We start from the raw sequence: 24,638 nt of genomic DNA on the forward strand, positions 1-24,638 counted from the left end.
AAGTATGTATTGTTTGCTACCAGCACTGGCAGGAAGTCATACCATTTTTGTTTTCTGTTTTTTGTGTTGTGATATGAACCCTGATGATCCCTGCCCAGATTCAGCTTGGCCTGAAGTTTACATCATATTCAGAGCTAATTGGTACTTAATTTGTCAGTTTTATCTCAGAGGAGGTAAGGGGGAAACACATTGTGAATGTGATCTTGATATAGTAATGTTTTTTTTTCTCACACATAGAAGGTCGGAGAATGTCATTGTTCAAAACAAGACATTGTAAATTTGAATGAGGTTTTATGGCTTAATTGAAAAAGGTTTGAAATGTGTATGCAGAAATATATGTTTTACAAAGAAGAAAACAACATTCTCCTGCACTGAACCTCTGAGACCAATTAGTCTATACATCAATTATTTTATGTGAAAGAGCTCAGTGAAGTGAAATGCTGCGAGATACAGGAAAACAGATATGTGTTTGTGTGATTTCTCCTGAATTTACTTGCATGCTTTCTACTGCAAAGTAAAATCTCATAAAATAATCCATCTTTTCGTAGTCTGATATTTTAAAGACAATTCTCAAAAACACAAAATGGTTTGCAATGTTTTGCATTTTCAACTGCTTACCATTTTAAAAGATGATATTGTTAGTCGATCACTGGAGGCTGTGATGTCAGCAAACAACATAAACTGGGAATGAAGGAATCTTCTGGTTTCCAAATGCTTACTTTCGAGGCACTGGTTCAAAATGTGTTCACAAAATTCGAACAAAGGTTGTTAAAAATCCAAAACCAATGTATAATTACAAGAATGGATATAAAGCCCTATAGTGTGATAAGCAGCAAGCTGTATTGTTTATGTGTATTTAATTATTTTTACTTATGAAAAGTATTTATTGGACTTATATAAAATCTGCCAGTCAAGAGAGTCACAAGAGATTTCAAACCTTAATAATTTCTATTAAAGGGCTGAGAAGGGGTTTACACAAAAGAAACCCCCCACCTCACCCCCTCACTGGTATAGTGAATGGCAGAGGACTGCTACTTTGGCTATTGTGGGTTTCTGTAATCTGTCCCACTTAAGGGATGAGGCCTGATTTCCCACCTGAGACGATTAACACCCCCCCAGCTCACACACCCCCTCCCTAAGTAATTAACAATGTAGTGAAATAACAGCTCAGCAAACAGAGGGAAATTATACCTGCGGTAACAGGAGAGTAAATACCTGTTTAGCTGCCAGTGCATGTATTTATTTTCCTGTCGCCAGTAAATAAGGGCTCTGTCTCTCTTTTAATGTGTAGCTGTGTTGTGACTCCTCCTTGTTTGAAAGGCCTCTGTTATGGTTCCAAATGAGGGGAAAAAACAAAAACTTAACAATGATTCAGATACTTTTTGTGGCAAGCAACAACCTGGATTTAAAGAGGCAGTATCTTTACATGGATTGTTTCTGAATTCCTTGGAACTGAGGCAAAAATGTAACTAAAAATTACGCACATACCTAAGAACATACATATTCATAACAACTGCAGACAGTTTTATTAGAGCTAATTTATGTTTTTAATTAGGAAACAATTTTGTAAGCACTTCTTGCTTCACAATGCAAGTATCTTACTGTACAATTCATCCAGGGGAGCAGTGTTTTTGTTACCTTAGCTTAATCTTAAGTGTTTTAAGGACATTGGCGTAGCCTCGTTTCTGTTTATTAAGTTCTTCTCTTGTTTTCAAAAACAGTTGTAAATGATGAAACTATATAATGTTAATTGTGCAATGGTTAATCACCAGTGCAGCTGTATAGCATTTGAAAAAAAAAACCATGGGGATGGTTTTGAGGAAAGCTCATAACTACCAGTGTTTTACTGTATTTATTGAAGCCTTTAACTTCTTAGGTTTTTCATCTCTTTTTAAGACTATACATTTTTTATTTCTTTATTTTTTATGCTTGTCAATATCAGATCTGCGTGGGTTTTCCCAAATTCTTTGTTCTTGTACTGCAACAAATGTAAAATACCATGCAATGGATGAAGCCAAAAATGGCTCTACATCCCGGATTTTACGTTGTAAGGAAGCAGTTGTAATTCCCACCCACAGACCCCAATAAAATGATTTAAAACAGCATTTGATTCTGTTGTTCGTAGTGTGACAATGATATTCTACGTATGTCATAGCTGGGTGCCAAACCTGAACACCTCACTAAAAGTGGGTGATCAACAATAAACACTGGTACGGAACACACACATGCACAAAACAATGTTTTATTATGGAGGTGTTGTACTTTATAACAAATATTCCCTACACCATTTTGTTTCTGAATTTTCTAGGGATTATACAAGAAAAAATAATCAGTAACATCCCTGATAATGTGAACAGCACTCAGTTTAAAACCCTTAAAGGCTTCTTAATGGCAGTGTACCAGTATATTCTTTGGGGAGGTGAGTGCAATTCTTAGCAGTAGTTCTGTATCTAAAATAAAGAACATTTCAATGTTTGCAGTGCTACAAAACTAATTTCATCATCAACTGCATGTCAGATATAATATTCCCTTGTTTGATTAATCTATGTGAATTCAGAATGACAAAGACTAAGGAACACTCTGTAGAAAGGAATTACATACTGTATCTTTAGAACCTTACTGTATGTCCATCTATACATTCAGATATACAACATATGTTTTTTGGTTAAGAATCATTGCAAAATATTTTTTTACTAAAGAATACCTTGGCTACATATTCAGATTTTCTGTATGTGCATATAAAAATGTAAAAAAACAGCTATACTGTGTATAGTAGGGACATGAAACACTTATATTGTTACATAATATACAGGGAGAAAACTATTTGACAACTGTCTTAACACTAACAGAATAAACAATTGTTTGTAACAGCTTTTCATGACAGATGAGGCTTTAATGAAGGTGTATAAAGTTGCACTTAAAAACATATGGTTAACTACTTTTCAGGTAAATTGTTGGTCATTCTTGTAGATGATCATATTCAAGAAGTCAGTGAGTGAATTATTATTACTAATTTTGCAAAACGTCCTTTCGCTTATAGATGAGCAGTTTTTGTATGATGCAAAAAAAACCTTTTTGACCTGAAAACTAGTAGTTACCAATACAACAACCTATATTATCTTTAGTTAATTTTCTGTATTACACTGTCATACACCATAATCGTATATACATATCATCTCATATGCTCACATCAATTATTACCACATTGCTATTTTCAGCAGTTATGCACAATCAAGATTAGAAGGCCAGGAACTACTAAACTTCTAACAGTTCACTGAAAACATCTGATGACAAAGTGATTTATATGCAGTTCTTACAGATTCCATTCCTGACATTAAACCTTGCAGTCAGGGGGCTAAGAAATGCTGTAGATTTCATGCATTCTGCAAGACGGCTGGACACATCAGTACCGTGAGAACAGTGCTCGACTCACATTTTAAATAGAAAAAAGATCGTAGCTCCCCCTACTGTAACTACACCCTCCATTTGGCATATGCGTTATCACTATTGTATGTAAGATGTATCTTGTTATTTTCCTGTTTTGTGGGCCAATTTTGAACATTCATAAATTGATATCTCAGCCTGCAGAAAGAAATTGGAAAGAGTCACACAAGGTTACACTAAGGGATCATTTATACATTTAGGTGGTTTTGAACAATAAAATGTTTGAAACATTGTCATATAGTATATGGAATGTAAATAGCTGATTTTTAAAAACTCTAAATCTGTGTTTCTCCACCTTTTTCATACCAGTGACCAGCTACCAAAGGTCCTCCTTGTTAAAGGACCGCTTAAACTAAAAACAAAACAATAGAAGAAAAATATTGAATTCATCCATTATAACTGTGTCTCTCTGGCTCTGTAATTTCCCGGCAGAGATCGGTCAGCATTGCTCCAGGGACTGGTGCCAGTCTGCGGGATGAAGGCTTGGGAAATTTATTCTAAAACATTTCTGTTATTTAATTCAGCACTTTCAGATTTTCATAAGAATCAGCACAGCAGAAGCAAGGTATCTCTTTTCTATTTCCTTTTTAATTTTTATGGTTCTTAGAATCTTAGAATCTTGTTGACTTTTTAAAGTGTATTTATCGTAGTAGTCGGAATACTATTTTTGTATTACTTTTTTAAACTCAAAGATTCCCATGTTGTTAGATCATCCCAACATGCTGGACAATAGCGAGATTATTCATTTTTGCCCTCATTAGAATAACGATTAAGGAGTATATTTTCTCCCCGGCAATGTCATTTGTTGCCAAAGTATTTCATCACTGCAGGATCAGAAGAGCATTATTTCCCAATATTTACAGATCTCCTACCTTTAAAAAAAAACAAAAACCCTGTTTCACCATTCATCAGGAATACAGAGCCCTGTCTCTTTAACATATCTTGTTTAACTCTATTAATTGTTGATATGTTGCAATCCACGAGACAAAAATTAGACCTCTAATTATTTAATCATGTGATGCTTCTCTGTACCAGTGACAGAAAAGTAATTTTCAGGGCCCTCAAACTGAGATGTTTGTTGATTGTTATATGACTAATATATTTTATAATTTAATAAAAGCAGGAGGAATAAACAACCAGGCAAGCTGATAAAGAATGTTCTCAACACAACAAACCACATCTGTGATGAAATAATTGGTTTTAAATCATTAATACTGCACTTACACTGAGGGTTAGCTAAAAATGAATGCCGAGCATCTCTCTCCTAACCAGTTAATTGGAAGATTTTTTACAAGGTTTATGGATTTTGTGAAGTACGAGGCTGAGGAAAAAGCCTAGAAAACTTGGAGGAAAATAAAGTATTCAGATTACCTTTTAGAAATGCATTGCTTCGGTGTTCAGGCTTGAATAAACCGCAGAAGTCTGCTCTTATGCGGAACATTCATCTGCTGACAGTCACTGTCAGGATCCGTTTTTTTAAAAAATACCCACAGTAACATGCATCTGCAAACCGACCCTTCGTGTTTCCGTCTTGTGCTTTAGTCACATTCTTGCAACGTGCAACAAAATGTGTTAGAAGAGAACTCTTTTTCCAAAAACTACATTGTTGTCAAGCTGTTACAGATTTATGGTCATTGCATGTACTCCAGTTTTATTTTCTATTTTTTTTCCCGCAAAAAAAGTTATTTTAATATTGCAATTGACACAAAGTAAATTACTTCTACCGTCTTGAAATGTAATTCATTCTTTATGTACCAAGAGAGTCATGAAATGTTTGAGATGAAGTTTTGAAAAGTTCAAGGAAATTTTTATTTCTAAATGTTTAAGGAATTTTAAGTCATAATCAGATCACAATGCCTGATGGTTAAGTCACAGAAACAGAAACTGTTTTAATTGTATATCACTCAGGATTATAATGAAACATAGAGATGACAGTTCAAAAGAGAAAATATTTGAGGCTTAGGGAAACAGCAGGATTAAAATAATGAGGAAAATAAGTAAAATAATGTCTGAGAATTAACAGGATTCCAGCAATTGTATAGACTTGAAACATATAGGACAGCATTGCATTTTTCATATAATGTACTATAAAATCATCACTAGCTGTAAACTGTAATGCTACTGTATGTATATTGTAATTGACTTTCAAACTATTTATTGTACAGCATGATACTTTGTTCTGGTATCTTATGTCTATGGAACAGTAGGTTGAACAATTATGTATGTTTAGATGATGTTTCAGTTTTTTTAACCAGATTAGTTAATTAAGTATTCTCTTGGGGTGTATATGTTCTGTGTATGAGAAAATTGGTGTCTCAAATTGATATTTCATACAGAATCCAAATTGACACAGACTTTTTTTAGAGTTCATATTTGAAACCCCTCAAGCAAACTGTCCTTTTACTTGACTTATATTCTAAAATGTAAGATAATGTAATTGCAACCATTACAACATTTCAGTGGTTTTGCTGATTTTTTTTAGAAATAAGATTTATGTTGTTTTACAGCTCAGGATACAAATATTCAGAAAAAAAATACTTTTATGTCCTTTTCACAATAAGGAAACTAGAAGTTTCATGTCTTATATATTTTTAGTTGTTCGCAAGTAAAATAGTATAAAGAATAGTAGTTCAGGTGGGTAGCTGCGTCAGCATGCGTAGGCTGCAAAGGAACAAGTAATAGGTTTATTCCATGCTGAAAAAAAGAAGAAAGAGAACACAACGTTTCGGCCGTGGAGCCTTCTTCAGGTGACACCTGAAGTCTTTTAAGGAAAAAATATGTTGATGTAAGAGGCTTTATGCATTTCATCTAAGGTTTTTTGTGTGAGTATTTCACTGGAAAGGTTCTTAGCAGCTCAAGTATTACCTACATAAGAAGAAATTCTTTTCATTATGAAAATTCGAAATGTCTTAAATCAAGGGTGTGAGGTTACAAAAGTGCGTAACGTTTGCTTTCTAAATGCTGTCATTATTTTCAAAGGTGAACTTATTCTTTACTGCCTGCAAAGGATCATATATAATTTCTTTACATTTTCAGTATGATGTGGTTCATTATAAGCAACAGAGACCAGTGACATATTTTGCCTGTCCAGTTTAGCCATTTACTCCTGCTGTTTTCTCTTGCATTTAGTCTGCACCACTGTACTGACATGAAGGTAAGTTATACCAAACCAAACCATTTATTAAAAATGCAAACAAATACTTCAGTGTTACATGACATAATACTGTCCTGAAAAGAGTGTTTGAGCCCTCTTTAAATGTGTATATTAACATTTGATTTATTCAATGAATTTGATGTATTTCTGCTCATAAATAGAAAGTTTATGAAAGATGACCAAGTTTTTTACTTCACATTGTTGACATTGACATCTTGCATCTTTCCTTTTCTAAAACGTTTAGTTACAATTTTAATACTCCCCCTAACTGTTGAATATTAGATCTGTATAGTGTTTATGATAAGCTATGTAATGCTGACTTCAATGTTAGAAAGATATATTGTACACTACACCTACTTTCACCATGATTGTATGTAATCAAGGAGTGATTAATAACACTCAGTGTCTTATTTGAAATTTAAAATGTCGCTGATCTTATGTGAACTTGAAAAAGAAAGTTTTTTACAGTTGTCCTAATACCCTGCACAGTCGTTTTCTCGGCTACAGCTAAAGCAGCACTGATAGCTCTACCCCATGCTGTTTTTATCCACAAACTGTTTAAATGCATGGAAACAATTTGTAATAGCAATCCAAATAATCGTGTTAATGCACATTAGACATTGTGACTGACAAACAAAGAAACATCATAAGAACATTTTATTACACCTACATACAGTAGATGCATATTGTGCATATGTAGGGGATTATAAATTGATCACTTTTAAAGCCACAGTCATTGTAGTTTTCAGCTATGGAATACCTAATAAAATAATTTCGTGAAATATTGTATTATCTGTTTTAACACAAAGAAAAGTCATTAAAAAAAACATTTTTTATCAAAGATGACGGGTAAAAAAGTGTGAAGTTTCTTTGTTAAATTTGCTGCGTTTCATGTTATAGTACAATATATCAGTCATTATTTCCCAATTGATTAGGCTCATACATTATTTAAAATAAAAACAAATTAGCAAAAAAGAGCCATCAAAGCAGATTAATCCAACAGACATTATATGCTTTAATGCATATGCAAAGCAAGGGTGATGTCAATTACAATTAATCTCACTGACCACATCTTCTATAGTTAATAAGCATTTCAGGTAAGGGTGGTAGTTATTATTGACAGCGATTCTTTTTATGGAGGAAAAATGATATCTGTTAATTATACACTATCCACAAGCCTTTAAAAGCTCTGGTTTTCAAGAGACAAAAGGAAATACTGGAAAAATGATAACTGGAGGTAATGCTTTGTGGTGCTGTCCTTTGTTTTTGCTAAGGTAGCAGTGACCTCTGCGCGGCCACTATATGGACAAGGCCAAGAATCCTGACCTTCAGGTTGGCATCCTAGATGTGGCACTATATCTGTATCTGTAAAGGGACACTTGAGAAATCAGTTAAGGATAAGTAACACCTGATAAACTGGGTTCATGTCAGGGGATTTGACAGGGCATAGCAGAGCAGCCTGGTCTGTGTTTTGATACTTGTGTTATACTAGAGGTACGAGCAAGGAAAACATTTTCCCTAAAGATGGTGCTTCCTGCAGACTCTGTCACACAATGCCCACTCCACCAAAGACGGTCAGCTCTTCACAACTCTCACAACTCTTGGCACATCAGGTGGTAGACATGAATCTCTTTGTACACGAGTAGGCTATACTCAATCAAAACCTGTAGAGTTGTTATAGGAAAATTCATTTCTCACGACCCTGTCATACTGATTCTGTGCCACAATCAATAAGACAGTCTTGAGAATCCATCTGCAATCCTGCGACTATGCTTATTAGCCTTGTCCATACTAAGTTTTGTATAGCACTGCCTTCTATAAGGGATGCACCACGGAGTATTAAGCCCAATCAAACAGTATTTTGACTTCATGCAAATGTCCACCATTTGTTTAATGCCCACTCTTATACGCTGAAGAACTGAAAGACCTAAAGCATGAGGGTGTTTTGAAACTATCCCAATACTTTCTTTTTAATCTTATTTTCATATGCTAGCTAACAATCCTGAAATTTCTCAAACAACCATAGCTGCCGAGGTGACATCCTACTGAAACTTCTTACATTTGTGAATTACATACTGCTTAATAAAGCATTATTCAAAGTCCAGATATGTGTGATTCCTGGGTGCATAGCATAGCACTTCCTATGAGAGGCATTTCCTTGAGATGCATAACCCACTGCTGTCAGCTGTCATTTACATGCACTGTAATTATAAGATAGTATTTCCTTTGGCATTGTGTCTGGCAATTATTATGTCGCCAAAATGTGGTTTATGTACAGTTATGTGAAGAATGGTGTCTATGTTTTTGTGGTATTGCAGACAAAACAGGTATGCTTGCTTTTACTAAGTCAATTTGAATCCTAGATTCCTACAGTAACCTTCAGGAAGAACTCTCCAAAGACATAACTGCATACAAAGAAAACCATACCAAGCATTTCATTTACCTTATTTTCTGAAACCTGTTTAATGTAACAATAAAGCTGTTGGTTGTATATTGAGTAAACTAAATCTATTAAATTTAAATATTTGTATATACTTTAGAGACTAGTATACAAAAAGAAACAACACTGCATTCTGTTTACTTAAATTTTAAAGTACTCACTTATACGGATTAAGAAAATGTCAATCTGCAAACCTCACCTGTTATAATGAATTCATTTTTTGTAATTGCCTATATACTATATTTCATTTTTTATGTATTAATTTAAAAATATTTAATATTTTATTTGTGCCATTTGTGTGACCCGAATACCTACAGTATGTGTTAGTTTATTTTATCTGCCTTGTGTTTTCTGCCACTGAATTCATTTAATGCATGTGCTCCTCCCCCAGAAACTCCATATTTAATATTTAATTTGAATTTTGAGGTTTGCACATTAATATATGACTTTCACCTTTGTATCACCATCTAAACTGAGCAATACTGGGACAGTTACTTAGAAGGCATTTCTGATATCTGATCAGTCACATACTGGGTCTTTTCTAATGATGTTTTCATCCACACTGCCTTATTTCCCGTTGGCTTTTTTATGTTTCCTGTTTTGAAGTTCATGTTAATTGTTTTGAAGTGTTTTGGGGTTTTACATTTATTATACAGTTATTGTTTTTAAAGACTTCTGTGTCTTGCCTTTATTCCAAAAGTATTTTCTATTGTTGTTATGCTTCTGACAAGGTATGTTCTCATATTTTCCAGCCTTTATCTCTGAATTTGTAAATGCTGCATGTTGCTTATGTCTTTAATGTTTGAATCTGTGCAGCAGTTGATGTTCTAGGTACTTTGATTAAGCAAGCATATGTTTAATAACTCACGTTTTCCTACCTTCTCTATAATAAATAATTGTTTAGACTTCCATATTTAAAGAGTGTTGAACTGCATTTGCATCATTCTTTATGCTAGAGGAAATCTAGCAAATCAGTAACCACAAGATTATGATAAAATAAACACCTTGTGCCTATTTTGACTGAATTTGCACTGAATTCGTGAAGTGGTGATGGAGACAATAATTAAATCTAGTTTCAGGCAATTTTGTGCAGGATTTATTTTTTTCCTAGGATAAATGTAACTTGAAACTGCTGTTTGGTGAGGGTGCATGAGTTTTCTTCCCACTTCACTTTTTTTTCTACCCAACCTCTACCCCCTCTCCTATTGTGTGTATGGATAATGCAAGTGTCATTTGTGTTATGGTCAGGCTCTGCTAGTTCTGAAATTTGATCTGTTCAGCGCAGCTAATAATCTCTCTTTTCCTCAGCACTGTGCGCTGTGTCACCTGTGAATGCTGTATCCTGCCTGTGTGCAGCATGTGTTATTAATTCAGATATTCAGTCTATTCTGTGATGCTAATAATTCCCTTGCTCCTAGTGCTTCGCCTGTTCAGTGCCATATGGCGGGTGCTTTTGTGCTGTGTAAAATTCTGCAATATTTTTTGACGTTTTCCCAATACTTTTTGATATACCGAGTATAATCCATACAGCATGCGCGCATAATATATTTTCATTGGTAAAGTTATATTACCAAAACATTGCAACGCTTTTTCTACTGAAAAATACATTTAGTTGTCACGTATTAAAAGAATGTAATTTTTTATTTTAAGAGAAATAGATATTATGTTGTTTGCAGGATATCCTTTTAATAATACATGAACACAGTGCCCGTTCTGTTTTGCTTTTGCTTATAATGATCAGCTGGCTACCGGAGATGCAACTGACGTATGGAGCACATAACTATAATATAGTTCTAATAGGTAGTTTATATAATGTATTTATCTGAATATATTCCTTTATAGTTACGATGCCTGTAATCTCCTTTCCTTGTTTCGCATTGTGTGTTACCAGACGTATTTGTGTGTGTGCTAGTGTGTGTGTGTTATTCTGTAATAAATGCAGAGCCGCCTCACTCTAATCAAGCTGATTAAAAATTCCTGCGCGCACAGCCGGAAATCGCACCCTCCTCTGTTTTCTTTCCACTTTTTAGTTTATTTTTCAGGTCCTAATTTCGCTAGGACATCGGATGACACGGCGTGATGTTTTGAGTGGTTCCGTACGCTCTTTAATACCCGATCATTTCGGCGTTATTTTCTACTGAAATGAGGAGAAAGAGGAGAGGCAGTAGCAGCACCAGCGAGGGGAGTGATGAGTCAATACAACTAATAATTTAATGGGGACACAGAGAGAGGGAGAGAGAGAGAAAGAGAAGCTCCGTCCGGGCACAAAAAACGACCAGAAAACATCACAACACAGGGATCAGACTTTAATTTTTAGCACGTTTAATCCGTATTTTCGATTGGAAGCTATAACGCACTTTTATACCTGTTAGTGACTGCAAAACCGCACATCGTCTTTTAAATGGGAAGACAGGTCGTTTTCGCATTTTCTCCTGGACAGTAGAGGCAAAACTAACGCACTGTTGGGGATCTTTTTACATATATTCCCTACCCAGTTTATAACAAGAGAACATAAGTATGTGTTTACTCCTTATTCCGATCGTTGCTTTTTCGGTGCACACTTGGTATTTTTTGTGCTGAATAGTGGTAACTCCGCAGGAGAACTCTATGCACTTGTAACCGGTATTGTACTTTTCAGGCATACGTTTCAGGTGTACCAATGTCTAGCTTAATGTGATAAGAATTTATCTCCGCGCCAGCGTTAATTAGTTGTTTGAAATATATAAGAAATCGACCGAGTTAATTTCTCATCCATGTTATCGTTTTTTATACAAGATAAAGTTCTCGGTTTTAAACATTTCGCCTGCTGCTCTTGGAAAATCGCCTTTTTTCGCCTATTGGGGAGAGCGTATACAATCCGTTTAAAGAAGAGTATTAATGTCTGCTGTCATACAGACCTAGAAAGCGTCAAACTTTCAAGTGTTCCTTCCTTTGAAAGAACTTAAGTAAAAGAAGGCGCTATTCACCCAGGCTGCTGTGTATATGCTTTCAAGTTTTGAAGTGGTGAGTTTCAGGTTGGTTTTCCTAATTTGAGTTCAGCTGCACTGTTTCTGTTTCTAGATAGTACTCTTGCCTCTTTGTCTTTTTAAAAGGTCATCTCAAAATCCTGACCTGGAACACCACCAAATACGGAATCTGGACTGTATTTTGGCTTGAATTTGAAAATTAGATCACACCGAATGCTAGGAATTTAGAAGTTTGCCAGTAACTAAAATGATCTTTTATGCATGCATAAGAAAATGTCTTCAAATGTATGAATATCGAAACAGCTATATTTGGGATTAGTCTTTACTGTTTTAAAATATCTTAATATGAATGCTGTTGCTTTATAATGCAGCATGGATGTTGTAATATTTTAGACAAGTAAAATCTATTTAGCATGCTCAGATTTTGATGATATGAGGTTAAGTTGGGAAAACGAAAAAAAGTATCTCATAACCCAGGTATTTTGAAAGCAATGAAGACACTAGATGTCTTAAAAGAGGTGGTGTTCTAAATTTGTTATTCGTAAAAGCTTGAATTTTCCATGCTTTAATCTTTTGTTTATTCGTTATATTCTTTGTGGCAAGAAAACTTTTAAAACTATAGATTAATGTAAAAATCCAGAAATGAGGTAGGAATAACCATTTCTGTTCATCGGACCTCTGTAGATTGTCTCCCTGTAGTTTATTGTACTCCTGTAACCTCCAGTATGAGTTGCCAGCTGTTCTGTGTAATACTATACTGTACCTTTTTGACATTGAAAAACAGCGGCAAAGAGAACAAACGGGCAGTGCTTTTTTGTTTTATTCTGCTTGAGTAAACATTTCCCATTGTGAAAGGTTGCTCTATGTACAATATTATCAAGAATATGCAAATGAAAGTTGTGAAAGTTTTTTTTTTTAAATTCACGGCAGAGAACTTAGGGGTCCTGGCGGTGAATTAAGAATAATTGGTGGTGTCATGTTAAGATCTTGCATAATATATTTGCTTAAGGCGTTTATAAAAGTTTAGATGTGATTCTTTAATATTTAGTCCTTTTCACATCCAAGTACATGGACTGTTTAATGCAGAAATCATTGAACTGGAGTCTATCAGTTTAATGTTTTTGTATAATACTGTGCCTTGTTTCTTTCCTCGTGGGAATACAGAGAGATAGGCATACATTATATATAGTCTTTAAAAGGGGATCTGTGATGTCATAAAACATACATGGATTGTTTATTAAGATAAATGTGTGGAAAAAATAAACTACAGAATTATACAGTTTCATATAGGGTTCCAAAATCTGTTATTTGCTATAGCACTCTTTGTAACAGTTTGTCACAGAACGCTTTTGCATTGTGTGATTTAATGGGTATAAAAGTAATGTCACTTTGCACTCTATAAATATAAGATATCAAGGAGTTCTAAATGTATTTCAAAATCATTTTGTGAAAACAATCAGCATTGTTATAACCTTTACCTTTCCTTCCAACAAAGAGTCTACAGACTGAGCTGGTGTTTGAAAACCTATTACAAGTCTCCAAATGGTTAACTGGGCCACTTGTTTGGAATACCAGACATCAGTGCTCAGTAATTTCAGGCTCATTAAATTATTTTAAAAAAAAAATCCGTAAATATGTTATTCAAAAATAAGAGCTAATTTTGTCTTATAAAATGAATATGCAGTTTCTCTAGTAGCTTGTTCTCTTTTTGCAAGGACATGATCATTCCATACATATTACTTTCCATGCAGTGTGCAATAAAAGGCCTCTTCAAATGTCACTTGAAAGGGTCTGTTTGTACCAATTGCTATCTTATTAAGGTTCTTACTGAAGAGACTGTTGTACTATTACATTAATAATGAACCAGATGTACATGAGATTAAAAATGGAGTCAGATAAGTCCCTTGTTGAAGCTGGAAAGATTTTTAGTGTAATTCAGTATCAATATTTAGAAATAAGTCTAATCAACTTCTTATAGTCTAAATAGTTTAAGACCTAGGTTCATATGGGCTTATTTTTAGGCACTAGTATAGTTTTTTGTTAGCATGTTACTGTCTTTGTGGACATTACTGAGTTGGCTTTTTCTGAATGAGTTGTCACGTTTTGAACTCTTCTAAAAAAACGTCATTTCCGTAACCTGTAGAGAGCCCAGGTTGTGGGTGGAGAGACAAGGTTTGAGCATTGCTCTGTTTTCTGTTTATGTAAACCTGACCATCAGTGTCAGTGGCGCTGAAGTGTTTTGTGTCTGCTCATTGCGCAATTAAATCTTTTTCTCACAGGTGACTTTGAAAGGTGGCGCTGAGGATGATGGATCATCTCAGCGATCCTTGCCATGGGAAGGAGAACTGCGAGCTTCCCAATAGCATTGGAGATCCCAAGGCACCACCGACCAAGATAGCACGTCTGGAGCAGAATGGAAGCCCGCTCGGAAGGAGCCGTTTAGGAAGCACGGGGGCCAAGCTTGCCGGAGTGTCTTTGAAACCTGGTGGACACTTGATGAAAACATGTCATAAGAGAGGTAACTCTTCCATTTTTTTTTAGCACTTCAGGTCAGCTGGTGGTTGGAAAATTACGACTTCACTGATCAGGTGATCATTTGGAATAAAAAGACTTTCATAGTGAAACGTTGCTTTCCTTAATGAGATGGATGGTTTTTCGTTTTATGCCATTTTGTAGCAATGGCTTATTTGAAATCATTTTGGGAAGATGTTCAGTGAAATAAGATTAGGTTTCAGAAAGTTTTCATGTTATGGTCTATATGTATGCTGTATCCCTAGAAACATTTGAGACCTTTATAATTTAATATAATAATTTACAAAATAGTGTTGTTTGTCTGTCGACAATATCTTTTATATCTTTTAATATATGTAAATGTACTGCTTTTGCAGTATTATGGGGAACATAGCTTTTATTGAAAGAGTGGCTATTTTATGTGGCTACTGCAACAGTTTATAGAAACTCCAGCTGAGTTTTTGTGTCTTAATGTTTTCAGAAAATTCTCTGAACTGATCTATAGCTCCCAGCACACTTGGTCTTTAAATGTAATATTCAAAAACTTCTGAAAGGTTACAAAACATTTGCAAAGTTTTGAAGCCGCATAATTTATCGTTAACTGAATAACATTTACCATACAGTCGTTTATTTTTTTTCTGTGTTCCCTGAAAACAAAGCACATATTGATCCTGAAATGAACCTACACAGCAGTCCTTATTGTTAGATCTTTATCTATTAAAAATGGAAAAGCGGCACTTCAGCAAATTCTTTGGCCTCTGCTCATGATTACCCTATTTATTGATTGTTTGCCAGGAATGTATGCATCTTAAGAAAGCCAGGGTAAGAGCATTAAAAATATAATTTATTATGGCTTCTCAAACAGAGTGCATTAATATTATGCCACGAATCACTGGGGCTATATAAAAAAAGACTCTCTGACGCCTGAAAAGTTATAAGTTCCATAAATTCCTGAATAGAAGATTTCAGCTGTCTGGTATTATGTGATATTTGCACAGCAAACTGTAATGCCAGGACAGTTTTAGACAAGGATTCTACAGACTTGATTTCTTCTTATGGCAGCATGCTGTTTACCCAGACTCGTAAACCTTATGCAAAAGTTTAACACTGCCTTTAGCTTTAAATCATACTGTATTTTTAGCTCCTACTGGTCACCAGCGTTCTCTAGTTTTTATGTTGGAGGTTACTGAAAGTTGCCTCTGCTGCAGAAGGGAGAGTTCTAGGAACTGTAAAGTAATTGTGAAAAGCCAGCAGGCAGGAAGTCTATGTAATGCTGCTCCTTTTCATAGAAAGGTGGTCAAATGTAGTATGCACACCTTTGCAATGTTTCCTTATAATTGTAAGACCAAGGGGAACAAAGGCACATTTTGATTATCTGGTTGTGAAATAATTTTCTGTTAATTCTGATTTGAATTGACCCAGGTCTTAAGTGCATCCAGTGTGTATCTATATTTGGGAGCAAAATACTGACAGAAAGAACAAATGTTAAGCCACCTTATTTAGAGATGCCGGTTTCTGGATGGACTGTAAACCTTATTTTTCTATACATTTTTTAACTATTGTAAAATAGTGACAATTATGACTCTGTGCTTACTATGTATGAGTGTTTGGTAAGTTGTATTATTTAAATGTTCTCTCTATTTTGCAGTGATTTACTAAGAAAATGCATGTCTTAAATATAGACATTTCTATTGCCTGATAAAACTTGGGTTGTGCTTTTTGCTTTGTAGTAAAAGTTAAAAAGTAAAAATGTTTTTTTGGTATTTCTGTTAGAAAGGCATGTTCTGTTAATGTTTAAAGCATTAAAGCTTTCTGATTTTATAATGGAAAGATCAAGATAAATGTTTTCTTTCTGCTTCTACTACTTTCACATGATAGTGCTATCTTTCTCTTTGTAGGGAACATGCTTCCAGTGTTTTGTGTTGTTGAGCATTATGAGAGTCCTATTGAATTCGACAGCAAAGAGGAGCATGCAGAGTTTGTGTTAGTGAGAAAGGACATGCTCTTCAACCAGCTCATTGAAATGGCACTGCTTTCTCTCGGATATTCCCACAGTTCTGCAGCTCAGGCAAAAGGTAGGCATTAATTAAAATGTATAATAATTACAGGTTGCTGTGGGTGTTTATTGAAAATCTACTTTACTGCACAAATATATAACAAGGTGACATCTAATTAAAAGAAGGCACTACATTAAAGCTAAGGTGAATCATTTCTGCTTCAGAGTGAACCCTGAACAGATTTTCACTTTTCTTGATTCTAATAATACATTTTCCAGGTGGGACTGAAGGTAGACTTGGCTTTGATGAGTTTATGGTAATTATACTCCTGTAGCACCAGCTATTTTAAGATGTTAAACTTTTTCCCTCTGTAATCTTTAACTTTTTTTAAAATTGTTGTGTAAAGCAATGAAATACCAGCAAGTTTGCCAATTTCACTTTTAGTCAAGGAAAATATCATGCTTAGCAAAAGTATTATAAAATATGCATTTATCTATTCTCGTAATGTTCTTCAGCATGTTGTGTACAGTCATACATGCTTATTTTAAATGCTGTCAGAATAAGATTTGATATTTTAAAAATGCAGCAATCTTCTGTAGCAAGCAAACTGTTGATGGATTTTATTAGGCATTTCAAGAATAATTATGTTGGGCATAGTTATGTCCACAAACAGTCTGTAATTTATTGGCAGTATTGTTTTTGTCCTTACACTTGATTGATTTGTGGTGTATTGTACCATAGGATTTAAGACCGAGTCCTCTCCTTTTCTCTCTCTCTGTGACAGGCCTAATCCAGGTTGGCAAGTGGAATCCAGTCCCCCTCTCCTATGTAACAGATGCACCGGACGCCACAGTGGCAGACATGCTGCAGGATGTGTATCATGTGGTCACACTGAAAATTCAGTTACACAGGTTAGTCACAACACACCAGTCGTGGGGAATAAATGACTGTTTATCAGGATTGTTGTTCTTTTTTTTTTTTTCCTCTCTGTAAGCTTGCAGGCTTCTTAGCACTTTTAAGGTGTTCCTAAACATTTCTGTTTCCTTCATTTTTACACCAATTGTGCTCAGAGGTTGTCTGATGGAAAAAGGTTGTATTGAATACTTCAGTCAGACGCATGTTTTGAGCAGCATCTGTTACATGTCTTGCTGTCTGTGATGGACATTGTGTATGTGATGTAAGAGGTTTGAGTATGTGATTACATTTATGGGAGACATGCACAATTGTAGAACATTGCTTGCGATTTTTTTTAATGTAATTGAAAGCATGTTTTTCCCCCGCATAGCGACGTGTCTTACAAATGCATTTATTTTAGGGTAGGGCGAAAACAGACTTCATAATTGTGCTGCAAGTACAGTATGTATTATACTGTATGAAATTTAAGTTCTCGTGTTCATGTACATTATAGGTTAAAACTGAATCTAGGCAGTAACACCTTAAATTGTTTCACCAAGCACATCAGAGCAGGAAGGTAGAAGTAACATGAAATAATAGTCGCCACATGCAGCTGATGTATAATTCATGCATCAATACAGCAGATGTGTTGTATAAAGTAATTAACTAATCAGAACAATCAGGAGACTGAGAGCAATCTCCAGATGCATCTGCTTGATGCGCCAAATGAAATCTGTCTGTCTTAAAGGAATGCTTGCAGCAGGATGCAGCCTTGTATTAATCCTCTCTTTAATCTATCCCCTCCATGCAGTTGCCCTAAACTGGAAGACTTGCCTCCTGAACAGTGGACACATTCCACAGTAAGAAATGCCCTCAAGGAGTTACTGAAAGACATGAACCAGAGCTCATTGGCTAAAGAATGTCCCTTGTCACAGGTGCTGAAGCTTTAAACAAACAAAATACAGTAACAGCAACTGCAGTGTCCCTTTTCAAATGCCAAATGCCTGACGGATTGTAAAGCAGTTTTCTGAACCAGACAAAGCACTTCAAATCCGTGGCAAATGTAAATGGTAAAATCGGGAATATTTAACAATTGGTGTTACATTTGTGAGGTTTATTGTTGGGAAAACATTGGACAACCTGAATTATTAGTACAAATATTTATTTGAAGCCCTAGGTATTTAGCAATTTTCAGGTTTTTGTCATGTTTTTTGCTCCCTCATTTATCTGCTTTAGACAAAACAAAAGCTCCAAAATATTGTATCATATAAAATAAATATTTGGCATTCCTGCATTAAATGCAAATTTATAATTCATTTTTTTTCCTTGCTGCCTTCATGAAAGAGAACAGTATATTTATTGCATCTAGCACAGGAACAATCTAAGGTGGAAATAAATTTATGTTCATATTTCCTGTATAGAATTGCCTTCCCAGAACAACAATAATAATTTATGCTTCAGGCAACTGTGAGTTTGAAAAGAATATAGAATTGCAATGTTGTAAATAGTCCCTCAGTGTCATTAAGCCTGAAATGAGGTCCAATCCTAGCAGATCTATATAATGTGGTGTGCTTAATGTTTGCATGTCAAGAATTCCCTTAAGTAGATTTGACTGCCTTCAGAGTTCACACCCTTGTGGATGCAAATATAAAATCCTACTCTACTGGCCAAACCAGTCACTGTACATTATTCTGTTAATGTCAGAATGAGACACATTTAACAGCAGGTGAGCTAGCTTTATGCTTCATGAGTGACTAGAAAAGGGGGAAATAAAGAGCATAAAGAGAAGACTATGTTTGACTAGCAAGAAGTGATTGACATCTGTTTTAGGATTAGTGTTTCCCAGATATTCAGCACAGGAATCCAATGAAGAAAGGTTAACAAAGTGGAATTCATTGATGGAACTACCCTTCATTTGATCAAATCTTGAAAGTGGATATTTTAATATCACTGTTTTTTCTTAGTCTTCTGATACAGTAATGTTTTTATTGCTTCATGTAGATCAGAGACTGTAGTCATGGTTTGGGCATTGGAATAAACTGCACACAACATTCATTTTGTATATTTATATTGGAAAGACTTGTAAATAGAAAATTAAATCAATAGAATTGCTGCTTGGTTTATGTTGATGCATAGTCTCTTTAGCTTTGAAAGGACATTTTGTTTTAAAGATAAATGTACTTATTTGCTTATACATTTACTTATTTTACAATTTCTTAATTTTATGAATTTGCTCTCATGCATCAGCAGTCTTTCAAGAGATATTTTCCAGTGATCAGGCTTAACCCCTGTCCTCTTTGAAACTAGAGCAACAAAAGAATTCCCCACCCACCCCCTGCCCCTGAAAGAGCAGCTGTTTAGTTGCATAGCAGCAAATAGCCATCAAAAGCCATCTTTGTGGACTGCTTTCTAGAGCTGTCAGAATCTGAAGTAATAGATTTTTTTTTTTGCCTGAACTGGTGTCAAAAGAGGTTGTGATTAAGATGTTTTAAAAGAAGGGGAGAGGTGCCGTCTTTCTAGTACAATGGGGATTAATCATTTGGTTAATAAGAAACTTAACTAAGAGTTGAAAGGGAGTCACATTTGTAGATCTACTCATCTTTGTGTCTCTCCCATCACGGAAAGTAAAATAGATCGTTTTACCTGATAACGTCTTCTGTGACTTCCTGGGCATTCTGATCAGGTTGTAGATAATTGTAATTTAAAGGGGCCATGTGTTATCCTGTACCTGTTGAAAACTGCTAATGTAATGGAAACTGTATGTGTGTATGTATTTGGTTGCTGTTCTTGCTGTGAATACACCAAGACAGTATCTCAGGAGACAGTTTTGATGCATTGCAAGAGATGCATGATTAATGAATTACATTTATTAAAACATCTGTGTCAAGACACTGGTATTCTGGAGTCATCAGTAGACCCTGCTGAGAATCATTACATCAATATTTTAACGATAATAATGATAATGATAGATGCAGATTTTTTTTTCTCAAAAGAGAAAAGTGTTTAAAACTTTGACAATAAAATAATTTGGTTATTGTTTCAGTAATTTCAGCAATAAATGCTTCTGAAAGGATTGACGTCAGCCATTTTTTCTTTCAGTTTCACAATGTTTAGAAGTCAGTGACATTAAGGCAAAGGCTTCTCTCTTGCTTGATTTCTTTTGTATTAGAATTCTGATTTGAAGTACTGTAATGTCTGAAAGGGTTGACCTGTTTGGACCATATGTAATCACAAATCTTTCAGACTGAAACTTGAGTGTATTCCTTAGGAGTAAAATTAATACTGCACAAGAAATTTAAGGTTTTAAATATTAGTGTGTAATGGCAAATTAACTGAAAATATCATGCAAACCTTAGGTAATATACCAATTGGAATGTTTTTTTACTTTAAAAAACGCAATTACAGCTGGGATTTTTAATTTTTTTGTATTCAGAAAGGTAATGTTTGAGAATCGGTGCAATACAGTGAGTCATAAATTACATTTACAGTTCCCCTAGTATGTTCTATCAATACCAAGATTATGGAGAAGAGATAAACTGTTCAGAAAGAAGTTGTTTTGCACTGCCTTGCACTCTTTGAAGCTGATTTTGTTTTTTACTTAAATGCATTTTCTTTAACATCATTTCATGAAACAAAATCTTTGCTTCCTGCTGAAGAGTTAAGTCACTGTTATATGTCTTTTAGACAAAGCCAGAGGGCTAATAATGCCCCAAAATATTCAGATTTTTATAGAAATAGTAAAGATGGCATACCTGTAATTTGAAAACAGATGGTTTCGTCTTTTGAATATTTATAACAATCAAAACAATCTCTATGCTATTCACCCTCAGGCCTGTAAGGTGTTAGAAACAGCTTCAATTTAATAAAAAAGAAATCTCTCTTGTTTTTGAAGAATGCATAAAAAAGTTGAATAAAATTTAAAGACAACACCAACGTGTCATTTATATGTACATACAGATAGTTAAGGTGTTCAATAATTTGGTATAGACTGTCATTTAGGAACCCAGCAGTTTTGATATGCACTTTTCTAGTGGAATAAAGCAGATTGTACTGAACACTTCAAAGTTAACGTGGAAAAACAAAGTGGCAGTTTTAAATGGCTATTTCTAGAGGCTAAAATTTAATAAGATTGATTTCTTTAAAAAAACAGTTATATTTAATCTAAGTGCACCAAATACAACTACCATTGCTTCAGAATTCAGCTTAGTTTAAATAACCCTACTGAAAATTTCTTTATGCTCTCTCAGGCTTGTTGGCATTTGTTGTAAAGGGATATTTTTTAGACAACAAAAAGACAGAAATGCATGTGGCTCTTAAACTGAAATATTCCTGTTATTTTGTAAAAAGGAAATTTTCAATTTCTTTAATAGATATAGGATGCATGTGAACAAAACAGAATTTTAATACATTACGTTCAATTTGAACCTGGCAGCTTTTTTTTGTACAACACTCTTTTCTCTGTTGCAGAGTATGATTTCTTCCATTGTGAACAGCACTTACTATGCAAATGTCTCGGCAGCAAAATGTCAGGAATTCGGGCGGTGGTATAAACATTTCAAGAAGACAAAAGATATGATGGGTAAGCAAAATGTCTTAAAATTGTAGTCCTAGTAATCATCCCACCTTGAGTCCAGTTTTCAATTCCAACTACAATTCAGCTGTCAACCTGGTGTTCTTACTAAATTCTTCTCTGATTGTTTTATTTGTAATACAACAATTATGATTATTGGGATTTGTTGTGTAGATTCATTGTGTTCTGCTTTATCATGTGTAAATTTTAAAGAATAAATTTAAACGATACTTAAAACCATGCATAAATATACCTTATGGATCATTTGTATGGATTCCCATACCAAATGTATTCCTGTGACGCCATATGACTTTAATGCAAATAGACAACAGATCAAACAAGTAAAATTGCACTTGAGGAAACAAGTAACGGAACACATTCTCATTTCCAAATACCAGCTCATTTAATTTCAGAAACTTTGTCTTAATATAACGTATGTGTTGTATCAAAAGGGTAAAGTTTAGCCCTCTTTTCATTTTTATATTTCACGTTTAGCTCCAGGAAAGTGACCTGTGACATATGAACAAAACCAAAGTGTAGCCTATGTTTTGTTCCTTCATTATTTGCAACAGCCTGATTCATTTAAGTTTCAATGTTTTAAAAAATAGGAAAATAATGTCTAAAGTGTAAAGTCTTTCAACACCAGCTAGCCATCAAGTATATGGCCTCACTTCCTAATACCAGATTGTGTGTCTTGGGACTGTTAAGTGGCAGGCAATATTTAATACATAATGAGTAGCTTAATGAATTTTTCCCATATTTTTGTACGTGTGTATTTGCACAGTAGCGTGCCAGCCCTCCCAGCTGGAGGGATACCTGGAAACATGCATTCTCCACGACAGTCCAAGATCCACTGCAGTAGGTATGTGAGAAAATAGAAACTTTAGAGGCTTCAAAACTGGCAGAGTCTGATGCCTATGGCCTAAGCCTTCCTCTGCTTTTTTTTTACTCTGAAAATCAATACTGTTGTTCTGATAGCGAAAGGGTGATATAGTAAATAGTTCCGTTTAATGTTAAGTCACATCCAATATTCTATAGGACAAGATGTGCTGCTAGTCCATTTTACTACTTGCTGTCTGACGTTTCTTCATTTAGAAAATGCAGTCTGAACACACTGTTTATCCCCAGCTTAAAAGAAAGAAATGATTTCATGATTTTAAAGTTTTGTTATTTTTTATTTTCCCATAAACCTCTGTACATTGTGTTGTTACTTTGCAGATTTCAGATTACTTCTGAGATGCTCATGAAGGTCTAGAGCACACATAAGGTTTTGCACATACAGAGCATGAAGAGTAGCATTTGAGGGATTTGTTTATCCTACATGTTTGTTTTAGGAGAGTTGTTCTTCAAAAAACATTGTAGGATGTTTTTTAAGAGGGACTACATTGAAGAGAAACTCCTACTGTGAATATAAACATTACTATTTTACTTTTTGATGGTCCAGAACAGTGACATTTCACAAAAATAGCTAGTGGCTTCTTGTAAAACTTGAAATCCACGAAGAGCAATGGCTTTTCTACACTGAGCTATTCCAAAGATAAAAAAAAGCTTCCTGTTGTTTTACGCTTCAAGAGGTCTGCTCCTTCATGGAACAAGTATTTGTCCCATAGCTGTATTTTTTTCCATTGTTGGTGACGACCCCTTCTCATTATTATTTTGCTGTATGGCTTTGGCTCTTTGTGCGAAGCTCACATAGGGACGTCTCTTAAGGGTTTGCCATCCCTTTCATTTTTGATTAATTTTCAAACCACATGAAGAAGTTTGCCTCCTAGCTGTTTATAGATTGGTGAAGACAAACCACGTTGTCAGTGTTGGTGCGAGAGGAAAAAATAATATGCGCAATAGATGTTTGCATTGTAACCCCCAAGAGATGGAAGAAACATTGGAAACATATGTTCATGTGATCTTGTAGTTTTGATTTCGTAGTGGTTTTCTTCCTCCACTGAAATCTTTTCTGCAGTGCCCTGTAGGGTGATGTCCATTTCTATATTTTCTTTAGAATTTGTCTCCAGAGACATTCCTTTCTTTTGGCCTTTTTCTAGTTTTCTTTTTAGTATTGTGCACTGCCAGAGAACTGTAACTATAATGATTTTCATTTTGGAGCGGTAGCACGTGGAATTCATTTTTCAGAAAAAAGATGCAGACTATACTTGTTTATGCCTAATTTAATAGAGAAATTAATTGGTTCTGGAAGTACTGGTGAATACTGTAAAAATATTTTCTGTTTTTTACATTTCAGTGCATGCTAAAGTGTTTTGTGGCAAACCATTTTCCTTTGTCAGCTACATAATTTTACAATCCTTCCATCTATCCTTCAGATATTGTTTTGTTAGTTTTCTGTAGATCCATTTTTTTTCTTTCCAGTCATGTCATAGGGAAAAAAATATAAACTGTTCTAGTTATAATATCGGTAATGGTACAGTGTCTCACTTAAAGCTTAACTGAAATGTCAAGTTGCTGCAAGTTTCCTAATGTATAGTTGGGATATTTAATTATATAAAATAAAGCAGCAGACATAACAATTAGATAAGTGTAAATTAAGAATATTAACATTCTCAGGTTGAACTATATAGCTATTAAATAAAATTGCAGAACAAAAATCAACCTTATGCTTTTCTACACGTGGTTCAGTTCTTGGTAGCTTAGGCTTCTCATGTTTGTA

General features: G+C 34.7%; 1 protein-coding gene across 6 annotated transcripts in view; it reads left to right on the top strand.

The window, feature by feature from the left end:
* The window catches only part of satb1b (SATB homeobox 1b), a 54,662-nt gene that overhangs the window by 4,304 nt on the left and 25,720 nt on the right, over positions 1-24,638 (top strand). Inside the window, exons 1-7 of one of the 6 annotated variants that reach the window (XM_088929363.1) lie at positions 11,957-12,041; positions 14,284-14,522; positions 16,414-16,590; positions 17,297-17,423; positions 18,218-18,341; positions 21,874-21,985; positions 22,761-22,838. In XM_088929363.1, coding sequence (XP_088785489.1) covers positions 14,309-14,522; positions 16,414-16,590; positions 17,297-17,423; positions 18,218-18,341; positions 21,874-21,985; positions 22,761-22,838 — 832 coding nt within the window. In that variant the 5' untranslated portion in view covers positions 11,957-12,041; positions 14,284-14,308. Of the gene's footprint in view, positions 1-11,956; positions 12,042-14,283; positions 14,523-16,413; positions 16,591-17,296; positions 17,424-18,217; positions 18,342-21,873; positions 21,986-22,760; positions 22,839-24,638 lie in introns of those variants that run through there. The other 5 variants (XM_088929362.1, XM_088929364.1, XM_088929365.1 and 2 more) reach the window with 5 other exon arrangements.

The sequence above is a fragment of the Atractosteus spatula genome, chromosome 12 (assembly GCF_055471065.1).
Source record: "Atractosteus spatula isolate fAtrSpa1 chromosome 12, fAtrSpa1.hap1, whole genome shotgun sequence".
In the NCBI taxonomy this organism is placed as follows: Eukaryota; Metazoa; Chordata; class Actinopteri; order Semionotiformes; family Lepisosteidae; genus Atractosteus; species Atractosteus spatula.